At 35.5% G+C, this 16,888-nt stretch overlaps 1 protein-coding gene across 2 annotated transcripts in view; it reads right to left on the bottom strand.

The window, feature by feature from the left end:
- Cad88C (cadherin 88C) overlaps positions 1–16,888 on the bottom strand; it is a 151,121-nt gene that overhangs the window by 60,325 nt on the left and 73,908 nt on the right. For both annotated transcript variants that reach the window (XM_089232868.1, XM_089232869.1), the window contains exons 5-9: positions 16,818–16,880; positions 14,428–14,517; positions 12,662–12,745; positions 10,110–10,235; positions 2,544–2,675 (exon numbers count right to left, since the gene is read on the bottom strand). In XM_089232868.1, coding sequence (XP_089088994.1) covers positions 2,544–2,675; positions 10,110–10,235; positions 12,662–12,745; positions 14,428–14,517; positions 16,818–16,880 — 495 coding nt within the window. The remainder of the gene's footprint in view (positions 1–2,543; positions 2,676–10,109; positions 10,236–12,661; positions 12,746–14,427; positions 14,518–16,817; positions 16,881–16,888) is intronic.

Here is a 16,888-nt window from a genome sequence, read left to right as displayed (position 1 = left end):
AGGGGTTAAATTATGAAAAATTCATTCTTAGTGAATCCCTACCTTATAAAACCAAACTACTGACCATTTCATATATATATAGCTTCAGCTTCTTTTTCATCCCCCTTTTGACCCCTTAGGGATAGAATTTTGAAAAATCCCTTCTTATAGCAAGTCCCTACATTATAAAATATAACTACTGACCAAATTTCATATTTATAGCTTCAGCCAGTGTTATCCAAAAAAAATAATTTTGAAGAGAATAATTTCACTCCTCTCCAAAATTTTAAGGGATAATTTCGTGAAGAAAGGGGTGTTTTTTTTATTTAAAAGAGAGAGAGAGAGTAATAACTGTATTAAAAATATTACCTAAAATTTGAAAGAGTAGAAAGAGCATTTTTCACTCTTTTCGAAGAAATTTGGAGGAGTAAAATCACAAATTTTTATGCATAAATCATGCATCTAGATACATATTGGCAAACACTGGCTTCAGCAATTTCAGTTCAGTGATGATGAATCAATCATTCTGGACATTTGTTTATATATTGTAAACTGGGGCAACTTTGTGACAGTGGGTACAAATATTTGTGACACATATACCCCACAACCCACTTTCAAATTTGCAGATCTTTCCAAAGGGAGAAAGGAGAAAAAATTTCAGAAGCTTCTTTCATCTGTTGGTGACTCTCAGAAGTACATGCACTACACTAGATAAGTCCTGTAAAGCTATTTTGGGTGATGTGCATCGAGTGATTTTCAGGAAAATATTGCAACTTTGTGCTGGTGTATGAAATATAGAACAGCTGAGAATTTCAAAGTATATTTGAATTGTAATAAAACGTTCAGCAAAAGGAGTATTTTGGTACAAGTTTATTTTCTTGCACTGTTTGACAAAATATGTGTGACTTGCAGAAGTGTGGTATAACTTTGTGACAAAAGAAAGTTGAGGAAAATCAAGGGAAAAATCTATCTTTCAGACTTAAGAAAGCTAGAATACACTCACTGAACAGAGAAAAAGTTCTAAATCGATTATATAGATGTGTTTAAGAGAAAGAAAATGAATCTAGAAAAGAAAATGTAAGTGAAAACTTTATAGAGCACCTGAATCAGAGAAGAAATGAATTGGCAGAGAAAAGTCAGACAAGAAACAAAAGAATCAATGTGACTGGAAACGGCATCTTTGCATTGGATTTACAGAATTCATCAAGTGAAAATATCCCAGAACCTTCTGCATCTGGAACTCTCGTCAGAAGATTGAAACATCTGATACTTCATGTGAAAGTGATGCATAGTCTATTGTGTATGCAGAATCAGGTAACAAGGTAACAATTGGTATGAAACAGACTCTGAATCAGAAGCCAATGTCATTCCTGAGATCAGTCAGGAAAATAAAAAAGTGAGGAGGGGGTCTATGGTTTTGTAGTTTATGAGGCTAAATATTATCCAAGAATGATTACTAAAGTTGGTAAATGAGGTACTTTTATTGAATGTGATTAAAATTATTTCATTCAGAAATTTATAGTTTTCTTTCGGATGCTCTCATTAAGTAGTATTGCACAAAATCTTCAAGTTCATTTAGAAAATTAAACACAATTTTTGAGATTTAACACCTTTATTTTCTAATATGTCTGTAGTTTCTGCAAGTGTTGGAAGAAGGGCTTTTATTGCTTTCTTAGATTAGTTTTCTACATCTTTGCGAAAAAATTCAATGTGACTTTATTCTCTACTTTTTAACAATGTTCAAATCTGTAAGTTAACCATAATTTCTTTTAGAATTGACCAAGCATATGAACCTGATTTGGATATGGAGAAAAATGCAACATTGATATTCCAAAATAAACAAACAATAATGCTGGAGAGACACGAATCTTTAGCACATTTTACCAGAAAAGTCACTGGAGTTTCAGTACTCCAACTTTTCAAAATTCTGCCTGAGGAGAAAATTAACACAGACACACTCACACAAACGTACTTCCTGAGTAGTAATATTTACATCTACAATTGGCAGGATCAATTCAAAGATCAGTATCTCCAAGTCATCCAAGATTCAGTAAAACTCCAGCTGCAGCAGGACAAAAGTCAGTGTGTGAAACTGGCAGCAAAATTATTGCTTCTTAGAGTTAAAACAGAAAAAAAGTTCACATTTTGTTGACTATAATTTTTTAATGTGTAAATGTAAAGGCTGCGTGCCAAATTCTGAAAAAGATCAGTAAACCACGGAATAAAGAAAAGGAGGATTAAAAGTTAGCAAGAAATTCTGAGAAAAGAAAAGAGACATTTTGCAAATTAATTCTCTGATTCAAACTTTGAATTATCCAAGGCATTAGGGAAAAAAATTCAATTAAACAAGTAATTTCAACATTATATCAAATAGAAACTCAAGAAAAACTTCCAATATTCGAATTATCCAAAAATTCAGATTAACCAAGTTCACCTATATATGTTTCTCTACAATTACACCGAGAATAAAATCTGTCTATGCTATCGCTAAAGTTTAAATCATGACATAGAAATATTAAAACAATTGATTATCTACATGTAATAAGTAATGCTTCTGATCTTACTGGTGGTAAGTCTTCTGGAATTCTTGTTACAGAAGGAACTGAAATAAATACTGGTGGTTGATCTTCTTTATCTTCTACTTTGACTAAAATGGCTGCAGTTGCTGTATTTCTTCTCCCAGTGTTTGCGCGATCCTATGAAATAACAAAGTTTTTTATAGATGAAATTTTTTGTTTAACAAATTTTTTGTGAACAAACTCACAAAAATTCCTCTGTAAAGAAAGATGCAAATAATAATAATACGATAAGCCAACTTTATTTTCTCTCAAATAAAAATTTAGTATACAATGGTCTAATTAAAAAAGAATTTTTTAAATAGCATTCAAGTGATATTTTAGTTAAAAAATTATGTACAAGGTAGAAGTATATGGCTGTTTTTTAACCTTATATTTAGACCTTGGTGTAATGTAATCCCCAGGGGATAAAAAAAAAGACTGCATAAGAAAGTTGCTATGTATTCAGTTATTCTACGATATGCTTGTATTGATGTGTGGCAACACTCACGAAACTGGAACTAAGGCTGTGCAGATGTAGCACTCGGCATGGAGAATAAAGTCATTATGTTTTAAGCTGTGTCTCTTTCTACCCAGAACTTAACTTTGATTATATGTTGGTGGTGACATACAAAACAGTGGCAACGATTTGGAGGGTAGAAGGAGCATGGTTTCAAATACAAATTTGCTGTTCTTTTTCACACTCCACTCAATTTAGCTCCTGTAGTGAGTTAGGCTTAGAAGCAGCACTATCTGCTACTACTATCATGTGTGAACACCATGGTCTCTTTTTGGAACTTTAAGAGAATTTGATTGTGAAAAAAGTTGTTCTCCAAATATTCTAAATGCCAGATGCAATTTTTGTGACAAATGAGGACCAGAAATTGGTGATCTTCATTTGATTGTGAGCACCTTGACATATAGCTTGCTGATGAATCTAGTGTCTCCTGTGTTGCCTAATGACAGACTATAGCACAGCTATTATCTACCTTGCAAAACCACTTTGAATTACCCCCTTTACAGATCTTGGAGCAATTCTGTTTCAACTGTTGATGTTGAAGAGCAGATGCATCAGTTGCTACTTTTGTTGTGGAACTCCGGAATCTTGTTAGGTACTGTAATTATGGTGCTACACTGTCCCAGATGCTTCATGACAGGCTGGTGTGTGACATTAACAATGAAGCCATTCAGAAGAAGCTGTGGTCAAAAGGAACATGACTTTCGATTGGGCCTCAGAAAAGAAATAGCACTGTTGATGGAGGCGGTTTCAAGAAACACATCCAATAGCCGTGTGAACAGTGTGTCATCAGCGGAAGTCTTGATGGTTAAACAGAAGAAGCAACCCAGAGGAAATTCAAAGTTACAGTCATCTGTATTGAAGGTAGCTCATTATTACTCATAGGCACCAGAACCTAGGGGCTGAGGTCCCCAATAAATTTTGTAAGGGGACTGAGGCCCCTCAATAATGGGGATACATGCTTGAGTCCTGTATATACGGGACTACCAGCAACTTTCAGCCCCCCCCCCCAATGTTTTATTTATGTCGATGCCTCTGTTGTTACTCGTGTGGAGAAGGAGGGCACAAGTCTCATCATGCAAATTTACTAACGGCAAATGCCATGCATGTGGGATAATTGGGTATAATGCCAAGGCTTGCCAGTCGGCCAAAGGTAAACAAGGGACACAGATAAAGTTCATTAAGTAATGAATGTGCCAGCTTGCCATGATTATTACACTTGTGATGTGCTATTGTTAAGTTCTTGTAAAGTAAACAGATACTTTATAAGTATGTGTTACACATACTTTATAAGCTAGGTTCTGGAAAAGTATGTGTTGAAGTTGAGGGCTGCAGATAGAAATGGAGGCAGATATGGGTGCTCCGTTTACAATAATACCTCATGCTCTTCTTCTAAAGTATAAACATACGTTTCCTGCACTGCAAGACACTCACATCAAATTGAGATCTTTCACGAAGCATAGCCTAAATATTACAGGTGCTATGGATGTGTCTGTCAAATACAATGAAAAATATGTGGTGTTTCCTTTTTCAGTATGGGGAGAAGCTGGATCAACAAGCTAGAAGTCTGGCATGATATCAAGTCTACATTGCCCATAAATGCAATCCAGACTTGTCCCCGCAGCAAAATATACCGAAATGTGGGACCTACGTCGCAGAACAATCAGTGCTACTGCAGAACAATTTGGAAGAATTTTAAGGAAAGGTGTAGAAAACACTATTTCTCTCTCATGGCGGTTTTTATAATGAACACAGAACATTTCCATTCAACCAAGGGCTCGTTGCAGAACAATGCAAAACATTCTGCTTTGGGGGACTTGCCTTCCATCATCACAGCAGATAACCTTGCAGATAGTCTTGAAGGACCATCAGGAGCTCTTTTCCCAAGAGCTCGGAAAGCTGAAAGATGTGAAGGTACACTTGAATAAGAAAGAGTCTACAGTGCCAAGGTTCTTCAAAGCTCGTCCCATACCTTATGCATACAAAAAGAAAGTTGAAGACAAAGTCAGCAGACTTTTGGAGTGAGGTGTCCTGGGGAGAGAGTGGCATCATTTGCATGGGCTACACGAGTAGTGCCAGTACTGAGGTCGAACAGTAAAATAAGGTTGTGTGGTGATTTCCAACTGACCACCAACACTGTTACTGACCTGGAGAAATACCCTCTTGCGAACGTTGAAGACTTGTTCGCACATCTTTTTGGGGTGTAATTTTCTCCAAGATTGACTTGTCAGATGCATATTGTCAGCTGTAGCTGGAAGAGGCCTCCAAGGACATCCTTGTGATACATACACATAAGGGTTTATTCTGTTAGACATTCGGACTAGCTTTAGCTCCTGCTATCTTCCAGAGGGAAATGGATAAGCTTCTTCAAGGACATGATAGCTTTATGCAAACAATAGCTTTGTGCTATTTGGATGATTTACTCATCATAAGTTGTTCGGCAGAAGATCACTTAAGGAACCTGAAGAGGATCAATAACCTTGCAAGAGGATGGCATCATGCTGCATCCATCAAAGTGTATCTTCATGCAGCCATCTGTAGAAAATTTGGGTATAAGATAGAGTTAGAGGGTATGCATCCTTTTCATTCTTTTCTAAAGTTGGAAAACGATGCATCCCAGAGGTGTCCGAACTACATCTCAATCTCTGCTTGGCTATCCAGGCTCTTGTACTTCACATGAAGAGTGACATAGTTTCTCTCTATACGTCGCCATCTGGGGGCTAACGTCATAAGAACTATTGGCTGAGCTAGGAAGCTGTCATGCGCAGTCCCATTCAGCATTCATACATATGCTATAAGGAAGGAAAATGTCTGTCCTCTGTAGCTCAATGGTCAGAGCACTCGCCCGGGAAGTGAGAGATTGGTGGTTCCCCACAGAGGAATGTGAATTTTCTTTCCGAACCACATCTCAATCTCCACTTGGTTATCCAGGCTTTCGTACTTCAAAAGTTAGATGCCATTGAGAAAGTATTTGAGCCAACCCACGTGGAGAAATTCAAATCCTTCATAGGGCTATTGACTTATTAAGCTAAATTTCTGCCGAATATGTCATCTGTGCTAGCTCCACTGTAGAAATTGCTGAACAAAAATGAGTCCTGGAAGTGGACTAAATTAGAGAAAAATGTTTTCTCTGAAGCTAAGAAAAGGTTATCATCCTCTTCCTTGCTGATGCATTTTGACGAGACCAAAGAAGTGCGCTTGCAATGTGATGCTAGACTGTATGGTGTTGGAGTAGTCTTATCACTTCCGTCAGCAGGTGAAGATCGTCCCATTGTCTTTGCTACCTGATCCCTTACTAAAGCAGAGCATAACTACAGCCAAATTGAAAGGGAGGGATTGGCTCTGATATTCTGTGTCTCCCGTTTCTGCAAATATTTACTCAGAAGGACCTTTACACTGGTCACTGACAATACAATACAATACAAATACAACGCCACAACAGGCAAATTGTCCAACGAGGTGGCTGACTTAAGACATGGATCCCCTAGCCATTTTTTGGAGGCCCTACCTACTACTGCTACACCCCAAATGCACCCCCCCCCCCACGGAACCCCCCAACGAACCCGTACATGCGGGAATGTGCGTGTACGTGTAGTGCAACCTGACGTAAAGTTTGTTTCTGTGTAATGTTTGTTATGTGTAGTGCTGCCATCTGCCACCAGTTTTTTTTTTTCTAACTATGAGTGAAGTGTTATGATTGAATGATTTATCGTTGTAGGACTGTTGCTCTCTGTGGCGAGACTTTTTAACAGGGAGAACGGCTCGCATTTGCGCCTTGAAGTTGGGAACCACAGAAAACCAACTTCAGCCGACCACCACTGTGGGGTTCGAACCCGGATCCTCGCATCGCGAGTCCGTCACTATCACCACTCGACCACCACAGCGGCACTAACCACTTGTGAGTATTTTTCAGTGAACAAGCCTGTGTCATCGATGGCTGCTTCTTGCATTCAAAGATGGGCCCTGGTCTTATCATCATATTCCTATGACATAGTGTATCGAAAGGGGCCATCACATTCCAATTCTAATGCTTTCAGCAGACTTGCTGTACTAGGTACGTGTGCAGAGCATCCCAAGCCAGCTGATATAGTTCTGTTATTGAAAGCTGTTGAAGACAGTCCAACAACAAAGTATCTTTTCCACAGATCATTCAATTCATATCCTGTGTTGTTGACAAAAAAAAGTATATTTTCCAAGGTTGGCCAAAGTCAGTTGCAGCTGAGATTCATCCTTTCTGGCTTTGTGAAGCTGAGTTATCCGTGGAGGATGGTTTGATTTTACAAGGATGTCAAGTATTTGTGCCTCAGAAATACAGGAATTATGTTCTTTCAGAGTTACATGGAAGCCATCAGGACATAGGTGCACTCAAAGCACTGGCTAAACAGTCAGTTTGTTGGCCAAATATCACCAGGGACATTGAAGAATTGGTATGTTCTTGCAGGACTGTAACTATGTAGGTTTTTTGCTTCCCTCACAACTTTAAAATTTGATAATTTTATAATATTCTTTGTTCCTGCCTAAAACTTCTGCCCCCCCCCAAATTTTGCTGCCCCTCTAGTTCTGACCCTGCATTCTTGTAGTATTTGCTAAGGGGAAGCTCCTGAGATTTTCTCTACCTTGGTGGACCTTGGCCATTAACAAGTGAGCTGTGGAGTCGTATTCATATTGATCATGCAGGGCTGTTTGAAAGCTGCATGATTCTTCTAGTAGGAGATGCTGCTACTGAGTGGCTGGAGGCTATTATATTTCCGTAGACATCATCCACAGCTACAATTACAGCCTTGCATTCAAGCTTTGCTAGATTCGGCTTGTCAAGAACTATTGTAAGTGATAACAGAACATTAACATCAGTGAAGATATACCCACGAAAGGGATATTACCCACGTTTATACTGTCCCATACCATCCTCAGTCGAATGGGCTGGCAGAAAGGACAGTATGTCCAATGAAGGATGCCATGAAAAATCATAAGTAATTCTTTTCACGGTTGGATAAGTTTATGTCCCACTATAGGTAGACACCAAATACACCAACAGAGGTATCTCCTGTGAGGGCAATGTTCAATCAAGCCATCAAAAGTTGTTTGGACATACTGGAACCTGTGAGTCATTTAGCAGTTAATAAAAACACAAAGTTCAAGTCCAAGGATGGGGTTTGGTGTAGAAATCATCATAGTGGTCCAGAGTCGGTTCCAGGAGAGATTTCTACTCCCTTTAGCATCAGGCTATACAGTCTGTCACATAGACCAGGTGCAAATGAGAAGTTTGAACACACCACCACCAGTAGAGTCAACTGATTCATGTGAGCCAGATCTGCCAGCTAGTGCTGAGATTCCACATCCACTAGAGTCTTCTCAAGAGGTGGGTCAGACTACTCCAAAGACTATTCCAGTCTTAAGATGTTCACAGCATTCTTGTAGTGTGTCTGTGAAGTTGGATTTATAGTTTTTTAATGTATGTAACTAAGGCTGGTCCGGTTAATCAATCAATTGTTAATTGCAGTAAAAAATTTTAGTTGAATTAATCAACTCGATCAATCCAATTAAAGTTCAATTAAAATTTGAGTAAAAAGTTTGTAATTTGACTTGATTTATTTAACGAAGCTGATTAAATGTCCTATATTATTGTACCAATATAGAACATTTTCGATAAGTGGTCATATTTAAAAACATTTGAATCAATATTTTGATCAAACTTTTTGGCATTGGGAAATACAAGTCTATTCAATGAAAAATTGTGATCATTTCAGTTTCAAATTGAATTTGAGGGGAGTTTTAAAAGGCAAGACCAAAATTTATTGCCTCCACTATGAATGGTAGTTGTTCATATTCTTGGAATTATCAGTCCCTCTCCTCACAAGCATCATTTGGGAGTACTTTTAAGGAGAACAAGAGTAACAGTATTATCAAAAATATGATTCAAAATCAGTGACTAACCTAAAATAATCGATTTAAAAAAAACCACAAGATCCAAATGAAGAAATTCCAGGTTTCAACAAAATATGTTCAGCATACTAGCATTAAATTGCTTCAAGTGGCAGCCTTAATTTTTTAGTCTATTCCACTGTTTCCCAAAGTGGGCAATATCACCCCCCCCCTGGTGGTCAATGAAATGGCCCAGGGGGGAGGGGCAATAGAAACTTTTGTTCATTTTAATTTTTTTCTTTCATCATTTCCCGATATTGTGTGGAAATGGATAAAGTTCACTACAAACATACAGCACCTTGACTGGTACCAAAATTATTGGTGAATGTATAGTCGACTCGGGTAACAAAAATACTGCAGAAGAGGAACTAGAAAAAGTAAAAGTGAAAAATGCTGAACATTATGTAAAAATGCTGCGTCACTTTCTGGAGCAAACTGAAAAGATAGGACGAGTAATATTTACAGCTCTCTTGCTGGTATAGATGAAATTGTGAAGGCTTAAAAGCAAAAAATATGTATCAACCTATAAGCTTATGGATTATTTTAAATAAATTATGTAACCAAAAACACTCTATTTCTTGAAAACTCTCTATCTTGAAAATTTTTTCCATCCTATTAGTTTCAAGATAGAGAGGTTTGACTGTATATGTATATATACACTGAGGTTTTACTGTGCTATAAGCAGTTGATTACATGGGCAGATGTGATATGATGCACATAAATACAAATGCAATGGCATAACATAACATGGTAAATTTGTCCAGATTACATTATGAAAAAAGTGAAAAATCTTCAGTACTTTTTTTGTAACTGATTCAGTTTTTTTCATAATCAACTAGAAAATAATTTGGTTCTTTCATAAATTCCATGCATAAGTTCAAAATGATTTTGAAATTGTTTAAAAAAAATAATTAAATTAAGATAATTTTTGAAATTTTAATGAAGTGTAATTTGAAATTTCAATGTAACATAAATATCTGAAAGAAATTATGGAATTCATCAATTACTCATTGAATCAATCAGTGATGTAGCTACTGATTTCAAAATTTTTATGCATCGCAACTTTGTTTTTCTATATATAAGTAAAATGCTATGCATTCAAAGCTAAAATATTTTTCTCACAATGTTTTACTCACAATAGCTAAAACTCGAATTTGATATATTCTCTTTTTTTCATAATCCAAAGGACCAGTTAGACTGATAACACCTTTCCCTTCACTCGTTTGAACAGAAAATGTTTTACTAATATCTTCATCATCATTCTGAAAAAAAAAAGTGAAAAATAAAATAAGACAGAGCTGGATTCCCTGAGGTTAAAATAAAAATATCTAAAGTGAGAAGAAACAACCACCTCATTTGTGTGTACAGGGTCGGGTTTGAAAGGGATAAATAATAAATAAATGTATAGTGTTAAAACCTATTGCTTATGGATAATCTTGAAAAACCAAAGAGCATGGCAGCCCAGGTTAATAAGATACTTACCAACTGCATCAAGGGATGCTCAGAGGTGTGGGGAGTTCAATGCATGGTAATTCCTTGTCAGAATCTTTCCTGACATGGAGGTACAACAGAAACAATGACAATATGACCATATTACTACTGAAAAAAATACCCCCACTGAGAGACTAACCTCTTGGCAAGACAAATGACAAAAAAATGTTATATGCTGCTGTTCAGAATCAGCAATAAACTCTAGGTCTAGGTATAATTAGCCCTCATATATAGAAAAATAACAGTAGTGCAACAAAAATGGCCTAACTGAAAAAAAATTAAAATTACTTTTTCTTTTATCTTAATTGAAATATCATGAGTGTCCTCAAAATTCAATTGAAGGAAATGCCAAATATAGCTAAATATGATATTTTAAAAATTATTTGTAAAGATACAATTCCATGATTTTTTTATTGAATTAAAAAATTACAGTATATACGCGTGTATAAGCAGAGTTTTTTTGTGGAAAAATTCGTTCCTCAAGTGGGGGGGTCGGCTTATACTCGGGTCAGTTTTTGATGAGAAAATTTCGACCCCACAATCAGTAGTCATTTTTGTAGCAGTGTTCGAGAAACCGGCATTATTGGTATGGGATATGTTCAAAACCTCAATAATGTCAAAGACGAGGCAAAGAAATCGAAAACATCATTGGCTTTGATACCAGGTGGGCTAACGTCGATTGTATAGCCTTTAGATGTGAGCATCAACAAGTCTCTCAAAGACTGAGGAATTTGCGGATCGAATGGATGAGTTACGATGATAAAGAAACTACAAAAAGTGGTGTCTTGAAGAAACCTGACATTTACCTAGTGTGCCAATGGGTACATGAGGCGTGGAATTCTGTTTCCACCAAAATTATCATCCGATCCTTCAAAAAGTGTTGTATCAGCAATACGATCAACTGCAACCAGGGTCATCATTTCAACTTTTTTCCAGGTGGACGGGACACAAAGAACATATGCATATATATATATAGGACATATCTTGAGGTATGTCCGGTGATTCTTTGACTATTTTTTATTTTTTTTGGACTTGTTAATTTATTTTTGACATTTTTCATAATCCTTGTAAAATATTCACTGTAATTATTGTATTCATCTAACTTTATATATTTTTCTCATGCTTCTTTGAGCTCATAATCTGAAGCTTTGTACATATTTTTCAAATTTTTTTCGTTGTCTTTTTCGTCCAACGTGTTTTTGAGAAGGCAGGCATTGGGGAACAAGCGTTAGCAATTTTAATGCATTTAGGCATAGCCACACTTCAGAAATGCCTACATTTTTTGAACCATGCATGGGGTTCCCCCTGATGAAGACCTACTGCATAGGTTCTATTTCACTCTCATGGAATTTGAAAAAAAAAATTTTTTTTCCTTTTTCTTGAAATGATTCTTTTTTTATGTGTATATGTATATACCATTTCTAGTGCATTTTTTAAAGCGGGAGGGGGGTGGTGCAAGCGCCTCCCTCAAATGACGGGCCTGACTGCAATATATCTATTTGTATTTACAGTGAAACCTTGCTAGAATGATACTCGATATAACGATAAATTTCTCTACAACGATATTTTTTCAAGTTTTGCTTAGAATTGCCTATGAATTTTGTTAGAATTTTTGTTTACAAGTCTAATGTTAAACGCCTCTTGATACAACAATATCTTTTACTATGATAAATCGCTCTATAACAACATTTTTAAGATTTTTGAAAACAACTACAACAATATTTTTTTAAATATTTCGCTCAAAATCCCTTTGAATTTAATTTTAACTTCGTCACTTGTTTCATCTTCAAAAGGCATCTAAAAACATTGGTATTTTGCACCACATGATCACTGAAAATGCTAAGAAAGTTGTTGGTGGTGCTACTTTCTGTGTACGACACAGAAGTGCAATGGATAAACTTCTTTACAGGAGCAATGCATGTAACTAAATTTACTTGATCAACTAATCAATTACAATTTTTAGTGGCAAATAATCACATAAAAACATTTTCTGAAGGTACTAACAATGGCGATTCAGAAAAGATGCCAACCACACAGCATAAATTTGATGACATGCAATGATTATGTTTCCTTTCTATGTAATGATAATCCCTCTACAACAATATTTTTTTGTGGTCCGCAGAATATCATTGCATTGAGGTTTCACTGTATTTATGAATTTGATGGATAAATATCAAAACTTCTGAAGACATCATACCACAAGTTGATATATAACTTGACCAAATGGGCCGGCATCTGTATCTATTGCTTCTACTGTCTCTAAAACTCTTGGACTTGCATCCTGCAATGTATTACAAGCTAAGTGATATGAAATATATAAATACAAATTTCAAAGTCATAACAGACAAATTGCCTAACATATATATACATAAGAGAGAAGATGAAAAATATGAATACACATAAAAAAAGATATTTAAAAAATGCCAATACAAAATATGGATATCAGAGAGCTTAAATGCAGCAAGCCCAGTTTAGAAATAGTTGAGAAAATAAACATGATATGACCAATTCACCACTCCTCACATCTTTTTCAAAGAAATTAAACAAAGAAAAACTTAACAAGCATAGGCAGAGATACTCTTGGAAGTCTTGGGGGGTGGGGGCACAGTCATTATTGCTGGGGGGGGGCAAGATGATGATGATGTCAATTTGTATATACACATATACATTAGACCAGTCGACATCACCTTTGACACTGGGGGGGGGGGGAGCAATGCCCCCCCCCCCCAATCTCTGCCCATGTTAACAAGGATCACGTATTGCCCATAAAAGTAAGGCTGTCATCATCAGGGCTGCAACTAGATACTTCGTCAGCTGTGGCAAGCACTCATTTTGGCCCCCTCCCTTGTAATGCAAAAGGAGAGGTTGAAGGGTGAAATTTGTGCCCCCCCCCCCAGTCCAATGCTAGTGGCACCAGACCCACTAGTTACTCCCCCTAGTTGCAGCCCTGGTCACCTAAGTATGGATATCATCTTGATTACTCCCCCCCCCCCACCATACTTATAATTCCCTTTAAAGCGCTGTCTATTATGAGGAAATTTACGTCAACTAATGGCAAGCTATCCACAACCTTGTTATGAAAAAAACCCCTGGAATTGTCTCTTCCAATCAAACAATAAAAAGTTCCCAATTGTCAAAACATTTGATGATGTAACAATATTTCATTATCCATCATATTCATCTCATTGAAAATCTTAAATATATCATATCTCCTTGACACCCACACTCTTTCAAAAAAAGAAAAACATTTAAGAATTTGTGTCTCTGTTAATAGCTCAATGGCTCTTCTCTGAATTCCTCTCCTATATCTCTCTGGAGCAGCGGTTCTCAACCTTTTTACACTTGCGCCCCCTTTTAGTAAAAAACCCCTTTTTAGTAAAAAATTCTATGGCGGAGCCCTGTAGGTCCATTTCTTAATTATTCATCAAAGTTACTGATTTATTTTTACTATTTAAAAATATTTATAATTATTTTTTTAAATTTTACTGTTTGTTTTTTATTTTTCTTGAGCAGCTGCGGAGCCCCTGGAGTGTGCACAAGGAGCCCCAAGGGCTCCATGGAGCACCGGTTGAGAACCGCTGCTCTGGAGATATGGTCTCCAAAACTGCATGTCTTACTCTGCACCAGGTTGAACTTAGCCTCAGAAAAGTGGAATGAATGGAAAAAATGACTAGGAGAACATGAAGAGGCCTTCTTAAGATTGAAATGAGCATTATATTTGCTTTTGATTACCGCAGGTCAATTAGGTCAATTAGCAGCTTAGGTTCATAAAACCCAAGCTGCTCATCAATGAGAACTCCCTAATTGATGAGCATAGTGATGATACCTGAAATAATTTCACTATTTAACTCCCAAGTGAAACATGGGTTATTGGAACCACATTGAGGAAACCACGTAAAAAAGATATGATAACACTACTGAATTCTTTTTACATTTGTTTACAAGGTTATTGAAATACTTTACCTCAGGAATGGAAATAGCAGATGGAAATGGCTTGAATAATGGCTCATTGTCATTCACATCCTCTACTATGATTAACATAGACTGGCGAATCTAGGAGAAATATTCAGTAAAAAATAATTTCCAAAACTTAATGAATCTTCAAACTTGAAACTACAGTTGAGTCTCCCTAATAGTAAAGTTACTTTGTCTATCAAAATATTGTTACAGAGAAATATTTTTCAACATATGAATATATTAACTGACTATCAGTTAAATGATAATAAAGTTGTTTTCAAAAACTTTTTTTTGTATTTAAAACAACCAGATGGCAGAAGAAACTTGAATGCAAATTAATCTGAATGATCTGCATGATGTGAGTGAAAGAATTTATCCTATTTTTGAATGAGCATATAGAATAAAAATGTGTCATAAGTAGGGATATGTAAATTTCATATTTACAAAATACAGTATATACGATAAATGCAAAATTTTTTTGGATTTTGACAAATAAATGGAAAAATTGATTTTTTACTACTTCTCATGTACCAATTTATAGAAATTTCCCAGATGAACATTTATAAGTTGCATGTATGTATATAGTAATAGCAGACTTCAAAATGCAAAAAAAAAGAAAAAAAAATGTTGGTACTCCAACTTTTCAAGAGCAGCTATTAATTTAAATTTAAAAACTGTCATAGTTAAAAAACAGCCGCAATCATACTTGAGAAAAAACGGAATCATTTTTAGCGAACAAATGTAAAATTTCCGATTTCAAAACTTTTTTTTTTTGCAAAATTTTGATATTTTTATTTGCAAAATTTATGTATCCCTAATCATAAGATAATCAATTATTTCCCATTAAATAATAATTGGTTTACACTGAATTTTGATGCAAAGTGAGATTTCAACTGAAAATATTTATATTACATGTGATGTTAGGTATTCTATAACAGAGAGAATAATTTCATTTATCAGTTTCATTTTATAGATTTGTTGTGGAAAATGTGTGTGACAGCTATATGCACAACCCATTTCTTCAGTGAAGCATTTGCCAATTCTTGTTTTAATTAGAGATTGTGAAGATTTTTCTCTTTTTGGGATTTAAAACATAAAATATAGTCTATATTGAAATTCCTTGAAAACCAGCATATTAATTACAATACAATACTTTATTAGTGAGAAATGTGGAATACAGAGAAAAGGGAAGGAAAAAAAATTACCAATGGCTCTTACTGGTGATCACAAATTACAATTTGGTATGAATCATGTAAGCATATAAATAAATAAATAAAAATATAAAAAAAAATTAACACAACATGTGTGAACAGAAAGTAAAAAAAAAAGCTAAACACAATATAACTTGATAGGTCATGGTGGCCACAGGCATGTGGTGATAATATTCCAATTGTAAAAAAAAGGGAAAGTTAATTTAAAATGTAAAGTAAGAAACTACGTAAATATATTATTTTACATAGTTCCCCCTGAACTTCACCAGTTGCTTATATAAAGCTAGATGCTACATATTCTACAAGCAACATACAAGGAACAAACTTGACCTTACTAATGCGTATGACAGACCACCATAATTTAGAGGGAGAATTTTAATTTCACACAGCCAAATAGGTCATTAGGGTGTTAAACGAGCTATTTGTAGCAGTGTTTCTCAACCTATGGTTTGCGGCCCAGAGGTGGTCCATGACAATGATCCAGGCAGACTTAATGATTTCATTCTAATTGAATGAAAAATTATTTAATTTTAAAATTGATTATTAGTAATATCCTCTTGGGTTCAAATAAAAAAAAACTAGTTCCTCATACTTTGGGTGACCCTATTTCATCGAGAAAAATACAGGAATAATATAGCTAATTCTCGCCAAAATATGCAATTATTGGAGAAATTACTGAAATTAAGGGCTATTGAAAATCATAGTGAAAATAATGCATTTCACAAAAAATGTTAAACCTGCTAATCACATTTCATTGAGGAAAAATATAAAAAAATTTTGATTTTGAACACTGCAAAATACAGAACACCATAAATTGTTGTAAAAAGTGTCATAAGTCAGTGAAATCACCAACTAGTGCTAAAATATCTGTAAAAATCACTAATGGAAGATGAATGAGGGGGGTCTACTAGAAATCGCAGTTAATTACAGTTCTCAGAAAAAAAAAGATGAAAATATATAAGATTCAGAAGATGAATATTTACATTTATAGTCGTGCGCGCGCACACACGTGTGCGTAATCACACTCACAGTGGTCCAGTCAAAATGTTTCCGACATTTTACTGGTCCTCAGGTACAAAAAGGTTGAGAAATGCTGAAATATTGAATATACATTGCAGATCAAATCAAAACTTCAGGAAAATATATGTTACTTTTTTTCATACAAAAGAAACAATATGAACTTACAAATTGTCCTTCACCAAGTCGACCATCTGTAAGTGTAAGCACAAAGGTGTAAGAATCCACTATCTGAAAAA

The sequence above is a fragment of the Pholcus phalangioides genome, unplaced genomic scaffold (assembly GCF_987345545.1).
Source record: "Pholcus phalangioides strain wild (caught in Gottingen) unplaced genomic scaffold, Ppha-v1.0 ptg000007l_1, whole genome shotgun sequence".
NCBI classification, from domain to species: Eukaryota; Metazoa; Arthropoda; class Arachnida; order Araneae; family Pholcidae; genus Pholcus; species Pholcus phalangioides.
The sequence above is the reverse complement of the archived record's forward strand: the minus strand, read 5'-3'. Positions and strand labels throughout refer to the sequence as shown.